General features: G+C 35.7%; 3 protein-coding genes across 5 annotated transcripts; 2 read left to right on the top strand and 1 right to left on the bottom strand.

Moving 5' to 3' along the window:
- The first annotated feature begins 10,104 nt into the window (after positions 1 to 10,104).
- Positions 10,105 to 17,199, top strand: LOC110885969 (high mobility group B protein 3). 3 transcript variants are annotated; one of them, XM_022133715.2, is made up of 7 exons: positions 10,105 to 10,268; positions 16,064 to 16,171; positions 16,284 to 16,341; positions 16,463 to 16,507; positions 16,621 to 16,701; positions 16,785 to 16,862; positions 16,961 to 17,199. In XM_022133715.2, the coding sequence occupies exons 1-7, from the start codon at positions 10,231 to 10,233 to the stop codon at positions 16,976 to 16,978; spliced, it is 426 nt and encodes a 141-aa protein (XP_021989407.1). In that variant the 5' UTR covers positions 10,105 to 10,230; the 3' UTR covers positions 16,979 to 17,199. The 3 variants fall into 3 exon arrangements, with proteins under 3 accessions (XP_021989407.1, XP_021989405.1, XP_021989406.1); XM_022133713.2 differs by lacking the exons at positions 16,064 to 16,171; positions 16,284 to 16,341; positions 16,463 to 16,507; ... (1 more) ...; positions 16,785 to 16,862; positions 16,961 to 17,199 and adding exons at positions 10,536 to 10,643; positions 10,756 to 10,813; positions 10,924 to 10,968; ... (1 more) ...; positions 11,243 to 11,320; positions 11,418 to 11,638 and having other exon boundaries at positions 10,106 to 10,268; XM_022133714.2 differs by lacking the exon at positions 10,105 to 10,268 and adding an exon at positions 15,648 to 15,787.
- A 2,924-nt stretch (positions 17,200 to 20,123) lies between these two features.
- LOC110885968 lies at positions 20,124 to 21,110 on the top strand. The gene is made up of 2 exons (XM_022133712.2): positions 20,124 to 20,275; positions 20,407 to 21,110. The coding sequence occupies exon 2, from the start codon at positions 20,420 to 20,422 to the stop codon at positions 20,879 to 20,881; it is 462 nt and encodes a 153-aa protein (XP_021989404.1). The 5' UTR covers positions 20,124 to 20,275; positions 20,407 to 20,419; the 3' UTR covers positions 20,882 to 21,110.
- Positions 21,111 to 21,528: 418 nt separating this feature from the next.
- LOC110885967 (50S ribosomal protein L6, chloroplastic) lies at positions 21,529 to 23,379 on the bottom strand. Its single transcript, XM_022133710.2, has 3 exons — positions 23,196 to 23,379; positions 22,122 to 22,427; positions 21,529 to 22,028 (listed from the first exon to the last, which is right to left on the bottom strand). Exons 1-3 carry the CDS (start codon positions 23,216 to 23,218, stop codon positions 21,692 to 21,694), a joined length of 666 nt encoding a protein of 221 aa, XP_021989402.1. The 5' UTR covers positions 23,219 to 23,379; the 3' UTR covers positions 21,529 to 21,691.
- Between the last annotated feature and the right edge of the window lie 1,248 nt (positions 23,380 to 24,627).

The following is a 24,627-nucleotide window of genomic DNA, read 5'->3' as shown; positions in this document are numbered from 1 at the left end:
TCTCTATGCGGCGAGCTTGCCGATTGTAGCTCGTGCATCTTCAGGTGAATAATTCCCTGAGCTTGAGTCGCGCCAACCTTTCTTAAACTTCTTCCCACTGCTTGAGCCTAAATCCGTTGGGCGACCATGCGGTGGTGGCGGTCTGTTGGTGCTGAGATTCTTCTCAGTCTGGGCGTAGACCTTTGCTGCCGCCATTAATTTCTCCCAACTTTTCGAGAGTCCCTCCATTCTGGATAAGACTTTTATCATGTCGTCACATCTGACGGCATACTTAAATTGGGCTCGGATCAGGTGCTCATGAACGTCTCCTATTTCGAGCACTTCTTTGTTGTACCGGGTAATGAAATCTTCTAAACTTTCATCATCGCGGTGCCATATATTCATTACGTCCGCCGTATCGCGGATGGACGCCTTTGCTGGCTGAAGTGTACCAAAAACTTCTTGCGCAAGTCTACCCATGATGTGATTTTCCCCACAGGCAGGTTGGCAAACCAAAGCCTCGCGGCGCCTGTAAGGGTTTGAATAAAGAGGTGACACCACAGCGGTAGAGTCCAGCCTCCTACTAGTCCTGCGCTTATGAAGACCCGAAGATGGTCATTTGGGTCCGTCATACCGTTAAACTTGCCTACGTTGGATGGGAGCTTTGCTTTTTCTAATGGAGCCAGAGCAATTTCGCTGATGAATTTTGAATTCTCTGCCGCTTCTGCAGGGCGATAGATCAGATCATAATTGTGTTCAGCTTCAGGATTGTAAACCGCACGGGGTTTGCATTTGTTGTAGTTCGGTTGTAATCGACTAAACACACTTGCACTGTCTCCTTCACGATAAGTTCGATCGTATTCACTGGTGTGGGTGTTCCGTTGTGAACCCAACCTGGTGTGAACTGACTGTCGTCGATGAGAATGTGACTCATCTCGATACTCTCTTCTGCGATTTTCAGACTGAGTATACTCATATCTCGTTAGAGATCTAGAGTAGACTTCGGTGTCTTCTATTTGAACCCGTGATGGTCCATCATGCTGAGAAACGTGTGGGACTGATGGTGCTCGATTACGGGACACAGGCCTTCGTGATTGGGTTGGGGGAGCAGTTTGTGCACAGAGTTGTGCACAGCATTCAATGCCCCCTGAGATCTGACATACCAGGAGATTGGGGTCTCTCCTGGAGGTAGAATAGAGCTTACAGGGATTTCAGGCTGTACCCCTGGGGTGACAGGCTCGTTTGGATGATTGTTAGTGTATTGCACTTCATTGTCATCCGAAGCTTCTTCTACAATACCCTCAACCTGGGTATTGTTAATGAAATTTGGCCGCGGGCCATTTTGACGGTGAGTCGAAGTTTCTTCCATCTACAAATGAAAACGACAGAAACGACAAAGTGAATCGAAACGAAGAAAAAACGGATGAAACAGAGAAAACAGTGGGCGCCAATGAAGAAACACTGGTTAAATGACCGGATTCAGATAAACCAAGGGGTTAGGTTCTGCATAAAAAGGGTTGGTTTCTTCTCGTTCGGTTCAGGGGGATGGATCTCCTTCTCTTTTCGATAGCTGCAAAACAGACACCGTTAGATTCGCCACGGGGAGAATGGGGGTTCATCCCCCTGAACCGAACGAGAAAAAACCAAACCTTTTTTAAGAATAAATGCCAAACATACCAAAAATAAAACTTCGTTTTTAAGAATTATTAAAAATAAAACGTAAACAATAAAAGAAAAATTGTTCTAAAAAGGTAAGATAACCATAAAAATATGTAAAAACTTAAATATAAATATAATAATTAATTATTATAATATTAGATAATAAAAAATTTAAAGTTATTTATTATTATAAAATAAAATCACTATTCATAATCCTTAGAAAAAACTTAACAAACATAAATTATTAAAAAAATATCAAACTAATTGATTAAGGAAATATGATTTAAAAAAAAGTAAAAAAATTAATAAAAAAAATATGATAAATGAAAAGGAAGTGGTTTAAAAAAAGTAAAATAAATATATATCAAAACTTAAAAGTAAATATAATAAAAAACTAATATAATATTAAATAATAAATATTGAAAAATTATATATTATTATAAAAATAAATTAACTATTTAAGATTCTTCTTCAACCATATATACTAGTTTTTTGACGTCGCGCGTTGTGGCGAAACAAGGAAATGATAATGTAAAACAAACGTGATTTGAAATTAAAGTATGTTGTTTAGAAAGCCAAACCATTAGAACGGTTTAGTTTATCATTGTACCATTTTATGATATCAAATAAATATTTTATTTTGAGTACATCTTCGTTTTTAACAAAACCTATAACTGAATGCTAAGGGAAAAAATCATGCACATCTACATACTTAAATTTTAAAAAAAAAAAGTTATTAACGCAAACTATTAAAGAAGTATTAAATTATTTGATAAATTAATATGTGTTCTAAAAAAAAGAAAAAAAAATATATTAAAAAAATGGTAAGGGAAATATATGGATTTAAAAAGAAAAAATAAAAATATTTTATTAAAAATAAATATAATAAATGCTAAAACTGGTTTTGAACTCGATCCAAACCAGTTTGGGTGGGGTAGGAGTTTTCAACCCTAAAATTGGTTCCAGTTTAGGCTAGAGGGGGCAATCTTGACCCAAAGGCTTCCAAGTGAGTTGGTTTGGGTTGCTTTTAAAATTATATGGGTTGGTTTGGGTAAGATATTTTAACTAAATGGGTCACAATAGGTCACTTGAAATTCCATCTTGATATTTTCGGGTCAAAGCGGGTCGATAACGTTAAAGAAATGGGTCGATGTGGGTTAGTGTCACAAAGAAACGTGGCAGGTTTCGGATCGGAATGGGTTTCGAGCCGGCACAAGTATCCGCACGAGACGGGTTATGGCACGAAACGGGTTTTGGATCGGAACGGCTTCGGTTCAAATTGAGTTTCAGGCCGAGATGGGTTTCGGCACGACGTAGGTTTTGGAGCGGAACGGGGTCGGTTCGGGTCGGGTTTCGGCGACACGGGTTTTGGGCGGACACGAGTTTTCGCACGAGACGAGTTTCGGGTTTCGTACCGTTCGACCCGTACTGTTTCGACGCGAACCGTTTCGACGCGAACCGTTTCCACGCGAACCGTTTCGACGCGTACCGTTTCGACGCGATCCGTTTCGACCAGTAACGTTTCGAATCGAACCGTTTCAACCCGTACCGTTTTGACCAGTACCGTTTCGACGCGTACGGTTTGACGCGAACTATTTCGACCAGTACCGTTTCGAACCACAGTTTGTAAGTAATCAAAGCTTTATCGGCTACAATAATCAATCGATCGATCTCTATTACCACATTAAACGCAGACATGCATTCATATTTCCAGATCCAGAACACAAAAGTAGAAAATTTCAACAGAAACAACTATATATCAACTTAATATCACAATTAAATGTTTGAATTGAAGAAATTATTACAGATTGGGTTGAATGAGAGCTGATTTCAATTAATTATCGAAAATGAAGACAACTGAATGTAATATAGCATACAGGTGAACATATGAGAAGATATAGAGATGAAATTAGAACTGAATAATTGAAGATATTATTGAAATTGGGGACGAACCTTTGGTTTTACACCGTCGAGGTGTGGAGCAAATGAGTTTTTTTTTTTTTTTTGAAAGGCTAACTTCATTAACAACGCCGAGCCCGCAAACCGGGACGGACAAACAAAAACAGGCTTACATATTTACAAATTTACACCAATCTCCCCACTCAAAACTACCTTTCTTCACCCTATGTTTAAACCAAAAGAAGCTAACAACCATAACCTCGCTAAACACTTCTTCAATACTACTACTTTTGCCGTTAAACCTCGAGTTATTTCTAGCCTTCCAAAGAACCCAACACGCGGAGAGCACGATACCATGGATAGCATTCCGCTCCACCGACCTTCTATCTCCGAACTTATGAATATCGACCAGGTCTCTGAAAGAAAAAATAAAAAACTTCGGGATCCTGCACCAAAAACTGATTTTCTCCCACAAACCCAAAGCTAGAGGACAAACCGTAAAAATATGTGACACCGAATCCAAACCTTCATTGCAGAAATAACACCCATCATCAATCAGGACCATACCTCTTTTTTCAAGCGACTCCACCGTAGGGATCCTATTCATCTCCGCACGCCACACGAAAATGTTACATTTCTTAGGGACCCATTTACACCACTTCATAACGAATCTGTTGCTAAAGTCACGGCTGGACACAATGGAACGTTTCACAGCCGCAACAGAGAAACCATCAGAACCGGCTCCCACCCAATCCCACCTGTCTGGCCCGGCCGATAAAGAAACCGACGCAACTGCCGCCCTAAGAGCTTCCCACTCATCCAACTCTTCAGCGGTTTCCGGATCATGCCTCCAGAGCCAAAGGCCTTCCCCATCAAGACGATCAGAAACATTGCAGTTTTTCACAACCTCCAACTTGAAAAGAGCGGGGAACTTTTCTTTTAACGGCACATCGACGAGCCACGGGTCAATCCAAAAAAGAATATTGTCCCCTTTTCCCACGACTCCCTTGCATAACTTCCGCAGCGGGATATCGTCAAACAACGGGCGATTCAAGACTGATACAATGTTATTCCAAACCCCACCAAGAACCTTTTTGACGGGGAGAAAATCCCAATCAGACTTACCGTCGTGTAAAGCCCTAACAACCTTCACCCACAAACTGCATTGCTCATTTTTGTAACGCCACCCCCAACGAGACAAAAGGGCCACGTTAATGTCTTTAAGATGCTGGAGGCCCAACCCACCCATGTTAACCGGCGAGGCGACCCTATCCCACGCAACCCAATGAACCTTTTTCACCTCCGAATTTCCACCCCAAAGAAATTTTCTAATAAGAGCCTCCAGAGCATTAATCACCTTGACGGGGGCTCGATACAAGGAAAAATAGTAACAAGGAAGACTTTCAAGCACCGAACGAATCAGAACGATTCTTCCTCCAATAGAAAGAAGCGAGGCCTTCCAAAGGGAAAGGCGCTTCTCAAAAACATCGATCACAGGTTGCCAATTCACCGGCCGATTCATGTTAGACCCCACGCGTAGGCCAAGAAAATTAAACGGGAACGAATCCACTTTGCACCCAACAAAGTCCGCCATAACTTCAATCTCACCCGTTGGCACTCCCACCCCCACCAAATTCGACTTATTTAAGTTAATTTTGAGGCCCGAGCACACATGAAAGCATTTGAGTAATCTAACCAAATTCTGGATATTCTCGATGTTCCAATCACCCATTAAAATCGCATCGTCGGCATAAAATAAATGGGACACAATCGGACCCCCGTTCGGAAGGGAAACGCCCTTGAAAATCCCAACCCTGCTGGCTTTATAAATCATACAAGATAACGCTTCCATGACGATAACAAAGAGAAACGGAGAAATAGGATCGCCCTGACGCATACCTTTGTGACAATTGAACTCAAAGGTCAGAGAGCCATTCACCAACACCGAAGCCCTCGCTGAGGCTAAAACACCCTTGATCCAAGAGCACCACTTACTAGAAAATCCCATCTGATCTAACACATCTATAACAAAATTCCAGTTGATGTTATGAAGCAATTTTTAACCAACCCGACCCGACCCGATCTGACCCGGACCCGTTTCAACCCGAACCTGTTTCGACCCGAACCAAAACAACCCTTTTTGTAATTGACCCGTTTTAACCCGAACCCGTTTTGACCCATGACCCGACCCGACCTGAACCGACCCGTTTTCCAGGTCTAGTTTAGGCCAAACTGGTTTGAGACCAAACTACAGAAAAAGTGCGAGTTTAGACCCAAACCTATTCGAATTACTTATCTAGTTGTGTAAGGTTAATGGTTTCAACAAATATTCACGTAACTTTTATATTGGTATATAGATTATTGAAGCTTGTTTTGGTATTACCCATCACAACTGCAACTGTTGAAAGATGTTTTTCGGCAATGAAGAATGTGAAAACCGACTTGCGTAATCGGATTGGCGATGAGAATTTAAGTGGTAGTTATGTTATATAGAGAAAGACTTGCTTAAGAAAGTAGCTTTAGATGATGTTTGGATAGATTTCAAAAAATGAAGACGCGTAGGGCGACGTTTTAATTATGTTTATAACAAGGTTTGACGTGTTTTTGATGATTATATAAATTTAGTTTGATGTTCTTTTGTTTTACATGACCCGACCTGACCCGAGCCGACCCAATACGAACCGATTTTTTTTACTTATATACCTAGGGGCCTAAAATTTTGAAAAATGTTCCCCATGGAAATATTTATGGGTCCGCCACTGTACCATCCAATTCCACCCTCAATAAACTAAGGAAGGAAGGTTAATATTCTTGATTGGAACTTGAAAGTGAAAACAGGACATTGAAGAGTAACAAAACATAAGTTAAATAACATTTACATCGGCTATTGCCAAAGATCTCAGGTTACACTGGGATGACGAAGGTTTGGTTCGGATTCTACACGCACAATATTTTATGTTTTAGAAGGGAATTTAAAAGTCCAAAAAGCAACGAGGATTCAACGATCCAATGCAGAAGGTTTAAGCTCAATGCATGTCGATAAGGAGCCAACAAAAGTAATAAGCCATAAAGATGCTTTCATGCTCTAAAATATCACTGAATGAAGATGATTATGCACTATATCTTGGAAAAGATTGGAATGCTGCAAATCAACAGAAGATGATTAGACTTTCAACGTGCAACACAAGAACTTGATGAATTCACTAAAATGCTCCCGAAGGCATCACCTAAACGATTTTAGTTGGGGGCGGGGGTTTCTAGTCATCGATTAAACGAAACTCTAAAACAATTAAGTGTGAATTGCATTTTCCGTCCTTTATGTTTTCATCAAATTTCAGAGAGCGTCCTTCTAACTAAGGTATTTACAAAGGATGTCCTTTTATTATAAATACCTTACATGTGGTATCCTATTGCCATAACCCAATTACTTTTTCTTGTTAAATCCATCCATGTACCACTTACGTGGGGGTATAATAGTCATTTAACATCTTTCTTTTAAATGATTTAAAAGGGATGTTAATTAACCATTATGCCCTGACGTGAGTGGCACATGGATCGATTTAGCAAGAAAAAATATGTGGGTTAGAACAAAAGGACACTATATGTAATAATTCAAAAATAAAGGACATCCTTTGTAAATAACTTGGTTAAAAGACACCGCCTGTAATTTACAACGGGTATATGGAAAATGCAATCCATCCTATGTTTTCATCAAATTTCAAGAAGCTTCCTATTAACTAAGGCATTTACAAAGGGTGTCCTTTTGTTATAAGTACTTTACATGCGGTATCTTTTTACCATAACCTAATTACTTTTTTCTTGTTAAATCCATTCATGTATTACTTACATAAGGGCATAATAGTTATTTAACATCTCTCTTGGTTAAAAGACACCGTCTAAATTTGATGTACTACTTAAATAATCCATCCATGTACCACTTAAATGATTAAACATAAAGGACATCCTTTGTAAATACCCTGGTTAAAAGACACCGCCAAAATTTGATGAAAACATAAAGGATGGAAAATGCAATTCCCTCAAACAATTAAATATCGTTCTTATCTATAATTAATGTTGTAATTCTTTGTTGGTATTGGTATACACAGTGGCGGATCTAGAGAATCCGCCAAGCCGTAACGTTTTATAAATAAGCCGTAACGAAATCGAAAAAACCTCAAATTTTTCCAAAATTTACACTAATTTTTCCAAATTTTTCCGCGCCAAGCCGTAGCGGGCGTTGCCCCCGGCATAAGGTAGCTCCGCCCCTGGGTATACGTATTTTTAAAATTTTGTATACGCAACCGTGCACACGAACTGATCCAAACTAGACCTTGCCCACTCGTAGTCCATATGCAAAACCAAATAGAACCAACAAAACCACCATAGGATATTTAAAAAAAAACTTACCTATTTGTGAAAACAACTAACCAAGTCAGTAACACCATGAGATCAACGAATCGCTTGCTAGATTCATTAGTACGAAACAATCCGAAGCACCTAAACTCCTTTAGGCCTTGATCACGAAACCACCTGACAAATCGGCCCGAGCCGATTTTGACTATGGTGGCAGCGTGAAGACAGCGGCGCGAAAACCAGCGTGCAATGATGGTGGGTTGATTGACTATTTAACAGCAGCAGGATTCTCCCACGCTTCGCGGCGGGTGACGTTATTGTACCAAAACAAATTGAAATCGATTGATTAACATCTGGATCAGTACTTGTATTTATTTTTATAGTTTTTTCTTTCGACAAACTAACATCGTACCACTACCATACCGTAACGGACCGAACTGAACAGCATCGATATCGTTATGTATTCATTTTTATGGTTTTTTGTTTCATAACGGATACTGTGTCGCTAACGTAGTGAACCGAACAAACATCGGTTTTGGTAATCCTATATTTTATTGATTTTCTTTTGATAAGCTGACATCGTATCGCTACTATACCATACCGAACAAAGTCAGTACCCACTTGTATTCATTTATATAGTTTCCGGTTTTGAAAAAATTTTCATTCATACAACTTTAATGAATGCCGGTACAAGTACCATGACAACTTGAACCGATCGATACATTTCAAACAACATCAATACCCGTACTTGTTCGTTTTTTTCGTTTTCAGTTTATGTAAATCACGTGTTGATTTCTATACCGAGTACATGTATTATATCGGTACTGTAAAAAACCGAACCGACATTAATTCAGTGTTTGCTGTAACATACCGTCACAATACACAACCAAATAACATAGAATGAAAAAATAATTAATGTTAATAAAATAAATAAGCTTAGATACAGATTTAGATTTTTTTTAAAGTTAACGAACACAAGTTATTACTAAAATATCAAATTATATAATAAATAAGATATTATTAAAAATTTAAAAACAAATACTTAAAAATGATTAACTACTATTCATCAAGAGTTTAAAGTTTAATTTATAACTAGTATTAAGCCCCCGCGTTGTGGTTGGGGCGTACAACCGTGACAAATAGCACCAAGGCCACAACACCGTTAGCGATCACCAACACTGAAGTTGCGACGTGTTAATGCGGAAAAATTAGACCGAAACATAAAACACAGGAAATAGTAAGTCGATTTAGGACTCGTGCGTCACGATGAACCTATCAAACGGAAAAAAATAGACGACCATAAAAATGTTGAACTACACACAAACGTTGCGTAATGTTAACTCGCAAAATTTAGAACGAAGCGTAAAACAAAACGTAAAAACGTTGAACCACACATGAACGTTGCGTCGTGTTAACTCGCAAAATTTTGAACAAAACATAAAACGATTTTTTGCGAAATATGAAAAGTATAGAGTACCAAAGTTGAAAGTAAAAAAGTTCTTAGGTTAAATTGACAAAGATAAAAAGCTTTGGGGTTAAAAGTAAAAAACCAAAATAGTTTTAGGTTAAAAGTGTAATTATATCATTTTTTTAAAGTCTCCCTAAACATAGAGTACAACTACTCTATGCATCAACATGTTGCTAATTTATAATGGATAACTATAACGTAACGTAAGTAACGTAATACAATACAATACTTGAGTAGGATTTGAACTCTAGATGCTAAATTAGGACTCACTCTTTGCATTTAACCAAAATTCCATCGTTTTAACTGGTTGGCGGGAAGGTGGAACTAAAAACCGTAAAATAACGTCTATCCAATTAGCCTGTTATTCTCTGATTTGATTACGAGGATTACCCCTTTGGTCTTGTGTTTTATCCTATTCGATTTCACATTCGATTTTGATAATCTTTGAAGATTACCGCTCCCAATAATAACCAATGTATAAAATTTTAAATTTTATCTTGTGTTACAAAATAATTTAACTAAAACCATAGTTTAAAAAATGTATTCAACTAATAATCAAATTAAAGAATGTATTATATTTATAAAAATTAACGACCAATAAACCTAATTTATCGACTCAATCACTCAAAACTTGTCAATAAACATGCCGTGATTTTTAATACAGTTTAACATACACAAACACTTTTTTTCTTTAATTACACCCAAACTTTTCATAAAAAAGTTTTCAATAAACATGCAACAAAAAACTAACTGATTCTTTCCCGCCAAAATTCTCTATAAATCTGTCAGTTCAGTCTTCACTCTTCCCTCACAATCCGTACACACATCTTTCAGATCTGAATTTCACATAACTTGAAGAAGAAGAAGAAGAAATGAGAGGACCGAAGAGCACTGCTACCATTGCTGACAAGTAATTTCTGCAAATCTCATTCTACTTTTATCATCACTGCGTTTATAACGGATTGTTGATCTAGTTTTTCAACATAATAGCTTATTCTCTGTTCTTACGAGCAATTTCATAACATTTTCTCCTCATAATTCCTGTAAGAACAGATATATAATTAAGTTGTTGATCGGTCATTGCTTTCAATCGTGCATGAGGATGTTAATTTACGTCTGATTGATGCGTTGTTTGATTATAATTGTAACGCATCTTTATATTTTCGTGTTGTTAAAGCACAACGAAGAAGGCGAAGGTTGATAAGAGTACAGGAAAGAAGAACAAAGCCTCGAGTAAGAATTCCGGTGCTCCAAAGCGTCCTCCGACTGCTTTCTTCATCTTCATGTAAGCACGACTTGTTTCATGCTTCCAGATCTGCAGATTTTTGAATATACATGAACAGATCGATTCGCTTGTTGTTTCCGGTTAACTTACGGTTCGTTTTCTCCTATCACAGGGAGCAATTCAGGAATGGAAACAAGGAGAACTTTCCTGTTGCCAAATCAGCCTCTGCTGTATGTTATCTAAACTCATTTACACCTTTTGATTTTGGTATTTGATTAATAACTTCTGTATGGACTGATGAATATGAATTTAATTGATTGATGAGTTGTGTTTATTACAGATTGCTAAGGAAGGCGGAGCTATATGGAAGTCTATGACCGAATCTGTAAGATCTATTCATAAAATCGAATACTATTATCACATCTGTTTGTTTAGGCATTTCATCAAACAGTTGGAGTGCATGTTTAATTTTATTTGATGTTTTTATTCTGAAGGAGAAAGCTCCTTATGTGGCAAAGGCAGCTAGAAAGAAAGCAGAATATGAGATTGCGATTAAACAGCACAATGATAATCTGGTAATTATACCTAAGGTTTATTTTGTCACATTATTAATTGATTCTATATTTATGAAATAATGTTTGTTATGTGTGAGCAATTAGAGCGAAACTGCAATGGAGATATCTACATCGTCATCTATTGACACTCATGAGGATGTTGAGCAGGAAGTTAGCTCTCAGGTAATCTGCTAAACAAACTGACAGTTAGATTTGCATTCAAGTAAGTCGTAATCAGTTTTTCAGAATTAAATATCTTGTTGTATATTATTTTCTGCAGACTTTGAAGGTCCTGTGATAAATGAAGTGTAGGATGAAGGTGTTGATGCATATATGGTATAATAAATAAAGTAGCGTTGGTTTACTACTATGAATTGTGATTAATGTGCAGACGTTATTGCATATGATATGAGTTTTTATGTTGAGAAACAATATTTTGAGAAGGTTGTATTGTGGTTTCTGTTGGTTTATTATGTTTGGTACTTTCATATTTGTCTATCATAAGCCTTAAAGATCTACTTTCTTATCTTCAAATTTTGGCTACCACATTTGGGAGTATTCTGTTGGTCATAAAATGCTTAGATTCAGACTCTATGATATATCTGATTAGAATTGTACTTTAGGTTACGACGTTATGTAAGTTGTGGATTGCTTATAATTTGTAGGGCAAATAGTTCTCAATAGCAACAAACTTGTAACATTTAACAGTTATAGATAGCAACACATACCGCTCACATGTTTGTCATATTCATTTTGAAGTTTGTAAATGGTGACAAGTAATTTTATTTTTTCAAAGTTCTAACTTTTTTTTTTTTTTGAAGGGTGACTTTCTTTTTGAGTGATCCAATGTCACATCGCCTAATCGGCGGCCCTAGCCAAGTCCGCCCAGACTTACGTTGTCTTAACCAGGCCCGCTCTGGGTTGGCCAGACTTGGTTACGGCGTTCCCCCGAAAACCGTACTGTCTCCACACGAAAAGCTTCGCTGAAGTAACAACCGGATGAAAACCGGGGTGTGGCTCAGGATCGAACCCCACTCGGTGGGTTTGTCACAAGTGGGAATTGAACTTGAGTTTCCATTGGAAAAGTTAAGTCTCCTATCACTAGGCCACAAGTGGGGGATTAAAAAAACATACACAAACACTAAGAGCACACGTTACATAGAGAGTGAGAGACAACTTATGTTTCGGCCTTTGAATGTTTATTAACTTGATTTAAAGTTTTCTTTGGGTGGTGTTGGGTTGGGTCACCAAAATTAGGTTAATCCATATTTGATCCAGAAAATACAATGTTATTCAAACAAAAAAAATGATACATTATGTAACTGTTTTCTATAAATATTTATATTTTGATAACAATATAACTAAATAGTCATTCGAAACATTGTTAATATTTATGGCCCGTTATGGGGGCCGACCAGGATTAGGTGAGGGACTAAGGCTATGTCAAGTCACCCGGCAAGATGGGTTCACGCGGCAACATACTTGCAACTCCCCCATTGAGTAAAGTAATGTGACTAATTTAGTTGGGGTAAATGACTAGAAGGTACATTTAGTCAGAATGTCTTAGAAATAACTGGATCAAAACCGTAAAACACACAAGGATTTTATGATCAACATCTGGATCATGACCCTTTCTTCTTTATTACTATTGAACAAAAACATCCAAATAATTACAAAACCTAAACCATCTATTTATACTAAATTAATTACCTCTTATACAAGTTATCCTAAACTAATACAAACTCTAATATTTAATTTACCAATAAATAAAATAACTAGATAAACCTAATATTAAAACTAATAGTTATCTATAAACAAATAACTTATATTTTGTTATTTCCTTCTCTTTATCAACTCACTCATCTTTATCTTTTCTTTCGCTTTATCTCGTCCTACAATTTTACCTAAACTATTAGGATTAACTCTTCAGAAGTTAAAACTAATAGTTATCTCTAAACAAATAACTAATATTTTGTTATTTCCTTTTCTTTATCAACTCACTCATCTTTATCTTTTCTTCCGCTTTATCTCGTCCCATAATTTTACCCGAACTATTAGGATTAACTCTTCAGAAGGTACATTTCAGTAATGTGTGGTAGACCTTTTGAGTACAACCCTTTGTTGGGATGGTTTTGTACCAAGTATATGTGGGTTGTCTTCTAAGTAGAAGCAGGAATAGGAAACGGGACTTGTGTGCAAAACATTTCAACATGTCGCGGGCCTGGGTTGGACTTGTACACAGACTGATGTCATCCATGAGCTTGACAATAAAAAAAAGGACATTGAAGGCAGGTTAATTTTCTTGATTTGAACTTGACAGTGAAAAAAGGACATTGAAGAGTAATAGAAAATAAGTTAAATAACATTTGAATCGGCTATTGCTAAAGATCTCGGGTTACACTGGGATGACGAAGATTTGGTTCGCATTCTACAAGCGCAATATTTTGATGTTTCGGAAGGGAATTTAAAAGTCCAGAGAGCAACGAGGATTCAGTGATCCAATGCAGAAGGTTTAAGCTCAATGAATGTCGATAAGTAGCCAACAAAAGTAACAAGCCATAAAGATGCTTTCACGCTCTCAAATATCACTGAATGAAGATGACTATGCACTATATCGATTGGAATGCTGCAAAGACGCTAATCAAGAGAAGGCGATTAGACTTTCAACAAAAGAACTTGATGAAGCCACTAAAATGCTTCCGAAGGCATCACCTAAACAATTTTAGTTGGGGATGGCTAGTCATCGATTAAACGAAACTCTAAAACAATTAAGTGTGAATTACATTTTCCGTCTCTTTCATCAAATTTCAGGGAGCATCCTTTTAACTAAGCTATTTACAAAGGATGTCCTATTATAAATACTTTACATGCGGTACCCTTTTGCCATATCCCTATTACTTTTTCTTGTTAAATCCACCTATGTACCACTTACATGAAGGCATAAAAGTCATTTAAAATCTCTATTTATAATAATTCAAAAGGTGATGTTAATTGACCATCATGCCCTCACGTGAGTGGCACATGGATGAACTTAACAAGAAAAAGTATGTGGGTTAGAACAAAAATATACCGTATGTTAATAACTTAAAAATAAAGGAAATTCTTTTTAAATAACTTGGTTAAAAGACATCGTCTGAAATTTGATGAAAACATAAAGGATGGAAAATCCAATCCATCCTATGTTTTCATCAAATTTCAAGGAGTGTCAGTTTAACTAAGGTATTTACGAAGGATGTCCTTTTGTTATAAATACTTTATATATGGTATCCTTTTGCCATAATCCAATAATTTTTCTTGTTAAATCCATCCATATACCACTAACGTGAGGACATAATAGTTATTTAACATCTCTCTTTTAAATAATTTTAAAAAGGATGTTAATTGACTTTTATGCACTCACGTGAGTGGCATATGAATAAATTTAACAAGAAAAAGTATATGGGTTAGAACAAAAGGACATCATTTGTAAATAATTTAAAAAGAAAGGACATTCTTTGTAAATACCTTGGTTAAAAGACACCATCTAAATTTGATGAAAAACATAAAGGATTGATTACCGTTATCATCTATAATTCATGTTGTAATACTATGTTGGTATTGGTATACGTTTTTTTTTTTAAATTTTGTATAAGTAGAAGCGTGCACACGAACTGATCCAAACTAGACCTTGCACACCCGTAGTCCACATGCAAAACCAAATAGAACCAATAAAACCACCCTAGGATGTTTAAAATAAACTTACCTATTTGTAGAAATAACTAACCAAGTCGATAACACCATGAGATCAACGTAGATTCGTTAGCATAATACAATCCGAAGCACCTGAACTCATTCAGGCCTTGATCACGAAACCACCTGACAAAGCAGCCCGGGCCCTATTTTGGCTATGGTGGCGGCGTGAAAACCAGCACGCAATGGTGGTGCTTTGGCCGACTATTTAGCATACTTAAGTAGGATTTGAACTCTAGGTGATAAATCAGGACTCACTCTTTGCATTTAACCAAAATCCCATTGTTATCCTTAAATGGTTGGCAGGAAGTTGGCCCTAAAAAAACCATAAAATAACATCTATCCAATTAGCCTGTTATTCTCTGATTTGATTACGAGGATTACCCGTTTAATCATGTATTTTATCCTATTTGATTTCACATGTGATATTTAATCAATAATAACCAACATATAAAATTTTAAATTTTTTCTTGTGTTACAAAATAATTTAACTAAAACCATAGTTTAAGAAATGTATTCTACTAATAATCAAATTGAAGAATGTATTAAATTATAAAAATTAACGACCAATAAAATTGAAGAATGTATTAAATTATAAAAATTAACGACCAATAAAAAAAATATATCCACTCAATCACTCAAAACTTGTCAATAAACATGCAATGATCTTTAATACAGTTTAACATACACAAACACTTTTTTTTTAAATACGCTCAAAACTTTCATAAAAAAGTTTTCAATAAACATGCAACAAAAACGTAACTGATTCTTTCCCGCCAAAATTCTCTATAAATCTGTCACACACGTTCAGTCTTCACTCTTCCCTCACAATCCGTACACACATTTTTCAGATCTGAATTTCACATAACTTGAAGAAGAAGAAATGAGAGGACCGAAGAGCACTGCTACCATTGCTGACAAGTAATTTCTGCAAATCTCATTCTACTTCTTTTATCATCTCCACGTTGTCACTCATTATTGATCTAGTTTTTCAACATAATAGCTTATTCTCTGTTCTTACGAGCAATTTCATTCAAATTTCACATCGTTTTCTCCTCATACTTCCTGTACGAACCGATATTTAACTTGTTGATCGCTTACTGCTTTCAATCGTGCATGAGGATGTTAATTTACGTCTGCTTGATGCGTTATTTGATCATATCTGTAACGCATCTTTGAATTTTCGTGTTGTTAAAGCACAACGAAGAAGACGAAGGCTGATAAGAGTACAGGAAAGAAGAATAAAGCCTCGAGTAAGAATTCCGGTGCTCTAAAGCGTCCTCCGACTGCTTTCTTCATCTTCATGTAAGCACGACTTGTTTCATGCTTCCAGATCTGCAGGTTTTTGAATATACATGAACACATCGATTCGCTTGTTGTTTCCAATTAACTTACGGCTCGTTTTCTCGTATCACAGGGAGCAATTCAGGAATGGAAACAAGGAGAATTTTCCTGTTGCCAAATCAGCCTCTGCTGTGTGTTTTTTAACCTCATTTGCACCTTTTGATTTTGATATTTGATTAATAACTTCTGTATGAATTGATGAATATGAATTTAATCGATTGATGATTAGATGAGTTGTGGTGTTTGTTACAGATTGCTAAGGAAGGCGGAGCTATATGGAAGTCTATGACCGAATCCGTAAGATCTACTCATAAAATCGAATAGTATTATCAGATCTGTTTGTTTAGACATTTCATCAGACGGTTGGAGTGCATGTTAAATTATGTTTGATGTGTTTAATCTGTGCGTAGGAGAAAGCTCCTTATTTTGCAAAGGCAGCTAGAAAGAAAGCAGAGTATGAAATTGCTATTAAACAACACAATGATAATCTGGTAATCATTCCTAAAGTTTATTTTGTCACATTATTAATTTGTTATATATCTATGAAATAATTTTGTTGTGTGTGAGCAATTAGAACGAAACTGCGATGGAGATATCTACAACATCATCTATGAACACTAATGAGGATGTTGAGCTGGAAGTTAACTCTCAGGTAATCTGCTAAACAAACAGACAGTTAGATTCGCATTCGAGTTAGTCGTAATCATTTTTTTTAGAATTAAACTCGATTTTGTATATTATTTTCTGCAGATTGTGAAGGTCCTGTGATAAGTGAAGTGTAGGATGAAGGTATTGATGCCTATATGGTAGCATAAAAATCAGTAAATAAAGTAGCGTTTAGTTTACTACTATGAATTGTGATTAATGTGCATGCGTTATCGCTTATAAGTTTTTAGAAACTATTTTTTGAGAAACTTGTATTGTGGTTTCTGTTGGTTTAGTATATTTTGGTACTTTCATATTTGTCTATCATGCGCCTTAAAGATCTACTTTCTTATCTTCAAATTTTGGCTACCACATTTGGGAGTATTCTGTTTGTCATAAAATGCTTAGTTTCAGACTATGATATATATGATTATAGGCTATGTAAGTTGTGAATTGCTTATAATTCGTAGGGCAAAACGTTCTCAACAGGAACCAACTTGTAACATTTTTAAAGTTATAGCAACACACATCCTTCACATAAGTAAAGACAAAGTAGACCTTCTGTGTAAAATAGAAAGAAACGTCACTAATTAGCAGGGGTAGATGACTAGAGGCCTAGACGCTACATTTTGTAAAAATAGTATGAAGGTACATTTGAGTAATCATGTGTAGACCTTTTGAGTACAACCCTTTGTTGGGATGGTTTTGTACAAACTACAAAGTGAAAGTATACTTGGGTTGTTTTCCAAGTAGAAGCAGGAATTGGAAACGGGACTTGTACACAGACTAATGCGATCCATCATCCATAAGCTTTGTATTGCAGGTGGATGTAGAGGTTTTTTTTTTATAAAGGTTAGGAAAAGTAAGTTGTATACTTTGTATTCTACTGACATATATGAAATTTAGGTTGATGCTACCTTTTGGTATAGATTGTAAAGTAAGCTAGTGTCAAAGTTCTCTATCTTTTATGGAGTAGAATTCTTACCATATCAAAAGTAAGCACATGTTAAAATGTTTATTTTATTGTTGTTTTCCTTGACCTGACAAGGCTCGCGACTTTCTTCGCTTTTGACCCCCAAAATGGTTATGGAAAAAAGGTAACAACATCCGAAAAGGAGCTAGGGAGGGATGAGTTGTGTAAGGATGTGAATTATTGGCATGACACAAATCTAACACGGAGATTAAGGCTTTAGGTCTGGTCTAAAAAAAATTGAGCTAGTTTCAAGCAGTGACGAAGCTTGAGATTTCCGACCAGAGGTCGAAAACATATATACCCAAAAATTTCTATAAAACAGGGGGTCGAAAATGTATATACCCAAAAATTTCTATACGAAAACTACATACTCTCCACTACTGAGCGAAAAGTTCGAAGGGTAGGCCGCCCCCTCCCGCCCCCACTATCCTTCGCCCATGGTTTCAAGTCAAACTTGCTAACACGTTTAGCTAAATGAGTCATATTTATATTAGCATGGCAGGTTGGTTAACCCGTCCGATCAAACTGTATATTAATTATTATCTAAAAATGTGTTCTATGTAATAACTAAAAGTATTTGAGTATTTTTATAAAATTTATAAGTTTAGTAATAAGTTGGAATAGCGTAGATATATTTTTTTCCCAACAAAATTAAAATAACATGCACATTTAGAATTTTAAAACATTAATATGGAATAAAGGAAAATTCAGTTAAATTGTATGTAACACGATTTTCGGGTCATGTATAATAATCGGGTTCAAGTGTGTTTCAATATTTCTAGTTGGTGGTAGTTGATGTGTGTAACATGATTTTCAAGTCGTGTATGATAACTGGGTTTTGAGTGTCTTTCAACTCACGAGCATGACATGTTTAGTATTCCTAATTGGTAGTGGTAGTTGATGTATGTAACATGATTTTCGAGTCGTGTAAAATTTTTAGGTTTTAGCTAGTTTGGCTATAAACTCCCATTTGATGTTTCCTAGGATTGTGGACTTGTGGCTGTTTTAGAAAGATGTAGTTCTCAATTTGTCGCTAGATCATGGGCTTTTGGAATATGTGGATCAAACTCTATTGTATGCAAGTATTTATAAAGTAAAAACTAAATTTAACAATATATGTAACTAATTTATAAAATTTTAACTAGTTGATTATGTCACGTCATAAATTAAATTTGGCATGTCATGTCAACATTAAACTTGTTACTAGAGGTTACTTGCTATAAAAATTGTAAGAAATAACAAATTGGATGTTAGCTATTAAATACATATAATAAAATAAAAGTTGCTTGCTAATATATACTTTTTATTTTAAAATTAGAAAGTTGGTTCCTACTAGATGTCATTAATATCCTATTTTATCAATTTAACTCGACAAATAGAGGTGGATCATTACTTAACCACATACATTCCTCGTTATAAAGGCCATATAAAGGAAGATATTTCCAATTAAATATTAAGAAATTGTATATAACACTTGCGTAACGATTGTGCAAATAATATGAATTTGGTTGTAAAAGTGTAGCCATAAAATATATATGTACATTTATATCTCATTCCTATCTAACCTTGCTGTCTTATTTACTGGTATTTAAAGAGATTGTTTTTTCTTACCAAACTCAATGCTATGAATACTTATAATCATAATTCATAAGGGTAGGTAGGTTTTTTTATGTCTCCCCAAAAAAAATGTATATGATAAATACATACCAAATCAAACCAAAAACTGTTGTAATTTCTTAATTTGATTATTTGATAATATACTTTTACAATACTATGGGTATTTAAGTTCTGGTTTGGTGGATTTTTATAAAACTTCTGGAGGATTTTGATAAAAATTCTAGACCGAATCGCTAGCTATGACCGTAGGTCGGCTAGATGACCGGTTAAGCAATTTGAACCGAATACATTTATTTAAAAAAAATTCCAAAAACATTAATTCGTCAAATCGTGAGATCCGAACCGTTTGAATCTCTAACTGGTCGGCTAGCTTCATTTACGTTTAAAGCCAGTCCAAATCCAAAAACAATAATATAAGAAGACAAAAATGAGTTAAGTTATATGTTTCATAATTTGGTATTAAGCATTTGTTTTTCATATACTGATAGATTATGGATACCAACCACGTGACATAATTACATAAAATTGACTAAAAAGCTAATATTATTATTCGAGTTTTTCTCATCTCTAAAAATTGACAGCAAATTTGGAGTTTTATATTAACAATAATAATAAATAAATTAACAACTGTATCTCTTCACGTCCTTACGGCTACATATCTGTAATTCTGTACATACATGTATTTATATATATGGTCAAGAACAACTGATATATTCCTGACACACAAAAAAAAAAAACAACTCCCACCTTAAATCTCGTTAGTTTCCACAAAAGTTAGTTTTTGGGTTTCATCTGTCAAAAAGCAAACTTCTGGTCACATAACTTTTCTGGTACGTCTTCTCATCGTTCATCATCTTATATTGTTGTTATTAGATCCATTTTCAATTTTCATATCTTCTGTTTTCAAAACTTTAATTAATTTGTAGGCCCTTTTGTTTTGTTGTTATGTTAAATTGTATAGATTTAAGGTAATTATGGCTAGAGATTCAGAAATAGTCAAAGTCAAAGAGGGTGGTGGTACAATTAGGGTAGGGGCAACTGGGAAAGTAAGTGATTTGATGATGCAAGAACTTGAGTCAAATGTCAAAGGTTTATCAAAGAAACCTGTGATCAAGTCGCAACGAATCCAGACAGCACCAGTTTCGATCGATTGTGGGGGGTCTACGAAAAGGCTGCAGAGGATGATGACAATGAATGGTCATGAAATTGCTCCAAGAAAGAAGGATGTGAAACATGTGTCTCAACAGATTCCTATGTTGGATTCCGAGGATTTGTGGATTGATAAAACACCGGTTCGAGGGGAACAAGGTAAGAAAGTGACGCGACGGATTGTTGAAACGGTGGACTTGAAGTGTGGGAAGTATGATGGAGATTGGTCGATTACGCCCATTGGCAATCAACTTAGAAGGCTTAGTTTTTCCAAGATTTCGAGTTGAGTTTGAAATTGTTTGATGTTTTTTATCATCTAACACTTGAATTAATTCATACACCATTAAAGATGCATTTGATGAAAGTGTGACTTTTGGTGTAGATATCAATTCTGGTGATGTACAAATCAAATTGAAAATTGAAGGTTTGGATTGGATTGTTTTTTGAGCAAACTTGTGGGTGCATGTACATAGAAAGAGTTTGATTGATGAATATAAGCTGTTTTACTTTTAAAAATTCAAATTTTGCAACTTTTTTTCTTGATTAAGAAGGAATCCTACTGGTATTATTCATTGATTTGTTCAAAAGTCACCTTGTCATGTTTCTTGAATCAATTAGAAAGATCTGTGGGGTCACTTACTATTCTTTATTCCTCATAATTTGTTCTTTACCTCTTGTCAATCATTTGATGAGTCTTATAGCTCAAGTAGAAAAATAACATGTTTGTTAAAATAATTGAAGTACTTTCATTATCGCCTTTTGCAATGTCGAATATCATTGGGATGACCATGTGGTAAGCGTCTTATTACCTCTAGCAAATAGTTGAACGCTACTTGCCCAAAACACGCATTTTACATGGTCTCTTTGATTAACAAGGCATTGGTGGACCCCGTGAATTTTCCAGTGACAGATTATTACGGTTACAAACATAAAATAAACGGATACAATGATTTAATCTAGGCATCTAGCCACTTAAACATCTTAGCAAAAGACAAGCCACAAGGTTTTTAAGTAAGATTGAGAAATATTTTTCAATAAATAACAAACAAAAGGGGAAATTACATTGAGAATTAAACTCAAGTGAATGAATACACAACCTACTTCTTCTTCCCTGCTTTGCCCTCCTTTCTTCTAATGATTTCATCAGCATATTTCACCCCCTTACCTTTGTACGGTTCCGGAGGTCTCCACTTCCTTATTGACGCCGCGAATTGACCAATGTTTGACTTATCATAACCACTCACAGTGATTCGGGTGTTGTCTTCGACTTTGACTTTTAGGTCATCCGGGATTGTCATTTTGACCGGATGAGAGAACCCAAGACTCAGTATCAACTCTTTCCCTTCAACCGTTGCACGATAACCGACACCAACCAACTGAAGCTTCTTCTCAAACCCCTTTGATACACCAACCACCATATTGCTGGTCAGAGTCCTGAATGTAAAATGTTCAGTGAATATAATTATCAACATTTAAGACAGAACAAATGAAATAGAGAAGAAGAAAATAAGATTTAAGATTGGTTACCTAAATAGCCCATGCATTTGATTGGCCCTTCGTGTCTCAACCGCCTTACTGACCTTAAGGATTGATTCCTGCCTATCTATTGTTATTTCTCGTGGATAAGATAACGCAAGTTCTCCTAAAGGACCCTTGACCTTCATATCTTGGCCTTCTAATGTGATAACCACATTTGACGGTACTTCAATCGGTTGCTTCCCGATTCTCGACTCTTTACATTCAACAGTTTTCCTTCTAAACCCAAGACGCGTGACGGGAACAGTCGAAACACAGATTCCAGCTCTTTCACCCAAAAAAGCAGACCCCAATTGGCTGAAACAAAGGTAACAATTGTAGATTTGTATCCCCAAAATGTTATAACATGATATCCTAACAAGGTTTAATACAGAAATATAACAGGCAAATAAATCAATAAAACTCTCGTAATTTGGTCACATGGTAGGTTTTATGAGAGACCTATCCATCAACGTTCATCACTTATCAGTGCAAATTAGGCGTGTAACTGTTCACAGTCCGGTTTTGACAAAAAAAAATCTGTTTGACCAAAATTTTGGGCCAAACCGCTAACTAAGGTTTTGGAAAAATACAAACTGAACGGGCCGAACAGTTGAAACCGGTTTTCCAAACCATGAACCGAACAGCATCGGTCCTAATCCCGCAGAACCAGCTGTTTTGACTCGGATGCAGCTGCTGGTTCGGCTTGCTTTCAACAGTTTTCGAACACACCTAGCGTAAATTGTTTATCTTCTACATGTACCATAGCAAAACCCTTAACAAATAATACTAATATCATAAACACAAATCCATAATTGTATGAATACCTAATAATTTAACCAATAATAACATGGATGAATTCAGTGAAATACAAATGTTGTTATATTCGCTAAATTAACAGATATTGTGTAATAGAATCTGCGTATTGAAACCGTACAGGCAAGTGTAAACCCTAATTGAGGTGAAAATGACAGAAATGGGTCAATTTGAGGATAAAGAGTGTGAAATTGAGTGGATAAGTTTGTTGAGGGAACAGAGAATGAAGGTGAATGAAATGGATAGAAGAGAATTAGGGTTTGAGAGTACCTAGTATGGAGAGATGCAGCCATTGTCACCAAGAGGAAGAAGATGATGATGATTGTGCAGAACTCACAATGCTGCTTTATCCTTTCACCATGTTTTAGGATTAGGACATTTTTGCCCTTGTTGTAACACTATAATCACAATCGTACCCTCGTATCTATTGCATCCACTTGTATGTATTTCTTCCCATAACACCTCTAATCTGAATTGCTCAGACATTTGACTTTGAACGGTTAAACATTATACTTGCTCTTAATAGTTTAGACCTCTTACTGATTTATCACTTAACCATTCAAAAGTTGTCAAACAACCCTTAAGTTGGTTACAAAGGTTGTGTGGTGTGGTGTATCTCTTAGTAGCTTTATAGTGTCACGTTATGTATCTCACATAAGTGAGAGGTTTTATCATTTGTACAGTGTTGGATAATACCCTTTTAAAGCACTCTATTAAAGAAAATAAAAAAAAAAAATCAAAGAGTAAAAAATCTGATTGGTTGGAATCGTTAGGTCCCACCTACAGATTCCATTGGTACTCGTTGCTGGGATGGAGCCCCCTCCATAGCGCCCCCCCCCCCCACCTCACTTTGGCGTCTAGGAAATGGGGGAGGGGCGCTATAGAACGTCATTTTGGCTGATTTGGCAATGGCGATATACCACACCATGTGGTCTAATAGTTCTTTTTCTAACAGCAACTTGCATTAAAGAGAAAGCAAGGCGTTAGGAACAAACAATACAAACAAAGCCAAACATTACAGTGTGCAAGACGATCTATTCTTATTCCAAAGGAAGCTACACAATTTAATGTCTTCAACTGCTTTTGCCACGTTCGAGACTCTCGTTGAGAAAACCTGCTCGTTCCTAACCTTACGTATTATCTAGCAAGCTGAGAGCATGAACTGTATAAAATTCTACTTTTGGTTTTTAAAAGATTTAAAGTCTTGTGTACCTTAATAAGATCCGAGAATACGAAAATTGGTTACGAATAATACTTAAAACATGGTTATGAATCTAAAGTTTATATAATGGTATTTTATAATCTTTTTAAGACAACTAATAAGGTGTTATAGTGTTTTGCTATTATTTTTAAGTATTATTGTTTAATTGTTTAAACTTAGTACGTGAATAAATAATAATATGTTATTATTGGTTAGACTTAATAAGTGAATAATATGTTAGAGGAATGTTTAAATGAAAACCACTAGTTATCGCGAAAACTTGAAAACTAACTAAAAAGGCCTAAAAAACTTACAATTTTTTTTTGCATACCAATTTTCGCTATTTTAGGTATATAAAAAAAGTTTCAAAAAAAAAAAATAGTAGTGCACATACTACACGTGTGAATTACACATGTGCACTAAAAAAAAAATTTTTTTGAAAGAAGTTTTTTTATATAAAAAAAATAGCGATTTTTAATAAAAAAATTGAAAAAAAAAAAG

Source organism: Helianthus annuus, chromosome 10 (genome assembly GCF_002127325.2).
Source record: "Helianthus annuus cultivar XRQ/B chromosome 10, HanXRQr2.0-SUNRISE, whole genome shotgun sequence".
NCBI classification, from domain to species: domain Eukaryota; kingdom Viridiplantae; phylum Streptophyta; class Magnoliopsida; order Asterales; family Asteraceae; genus Helianthus; species Helianthus annuus.
This window is presented reverse-complemented; position numbering and strand designations above follow the sequence as displayed.

Excerpts from the sequence above, each read along its gene's own strand:
- LOC110885969 (XM_022133715.2), top strand. The coding sequence starts at position 10,231 with ATGAGAGGACCGAAGAGCACTGCTACCATTGCTGACAA. Across the intron at positions 10,269-16,063 it reads ACTGCTACCATTGCTGACAA|CACAACGAAGAAGACGAAGG; the intron begins GTAATTTCTGCA and ends GTGTTGTTAAAG. Across the intron at positions 16,702-16,784 it reads AACAACACAATGATAATCTG|AACGAAACTGCGATGGAGAT; the intron begins GTAATCATTCCT and ends GTGAGCAATTAG.
- LOC110885968 (XM_022133712.2), top strand. The coding sequence starts at position 20,420 with ATGGCTAGAGATTCAGAAATAGTCAAAGTCAAAGAGGGTGGTGGTACA.
- LOC110885967 (XM_022133710.2), bottom strand. The coding sequence starts at position 23,218 with ATGGCTGCATCTCTCCATACTAG. Across the intron at positions 22,428-23,195 it reads GCTGCATCTCTCCATACTAG|CCAATTGGGGTCTGCTTTTT; the intron begins GTACTCTCAAAC and ends CCTTTGTTTCAG. Across the intron at positions 22,029-22,121 it reads CAAATGCATGGGCTATTTAG|GACTCTGACCAGCAATATGG; the intron begins GTAACCAATCTT and ends TTTTACATTCAG.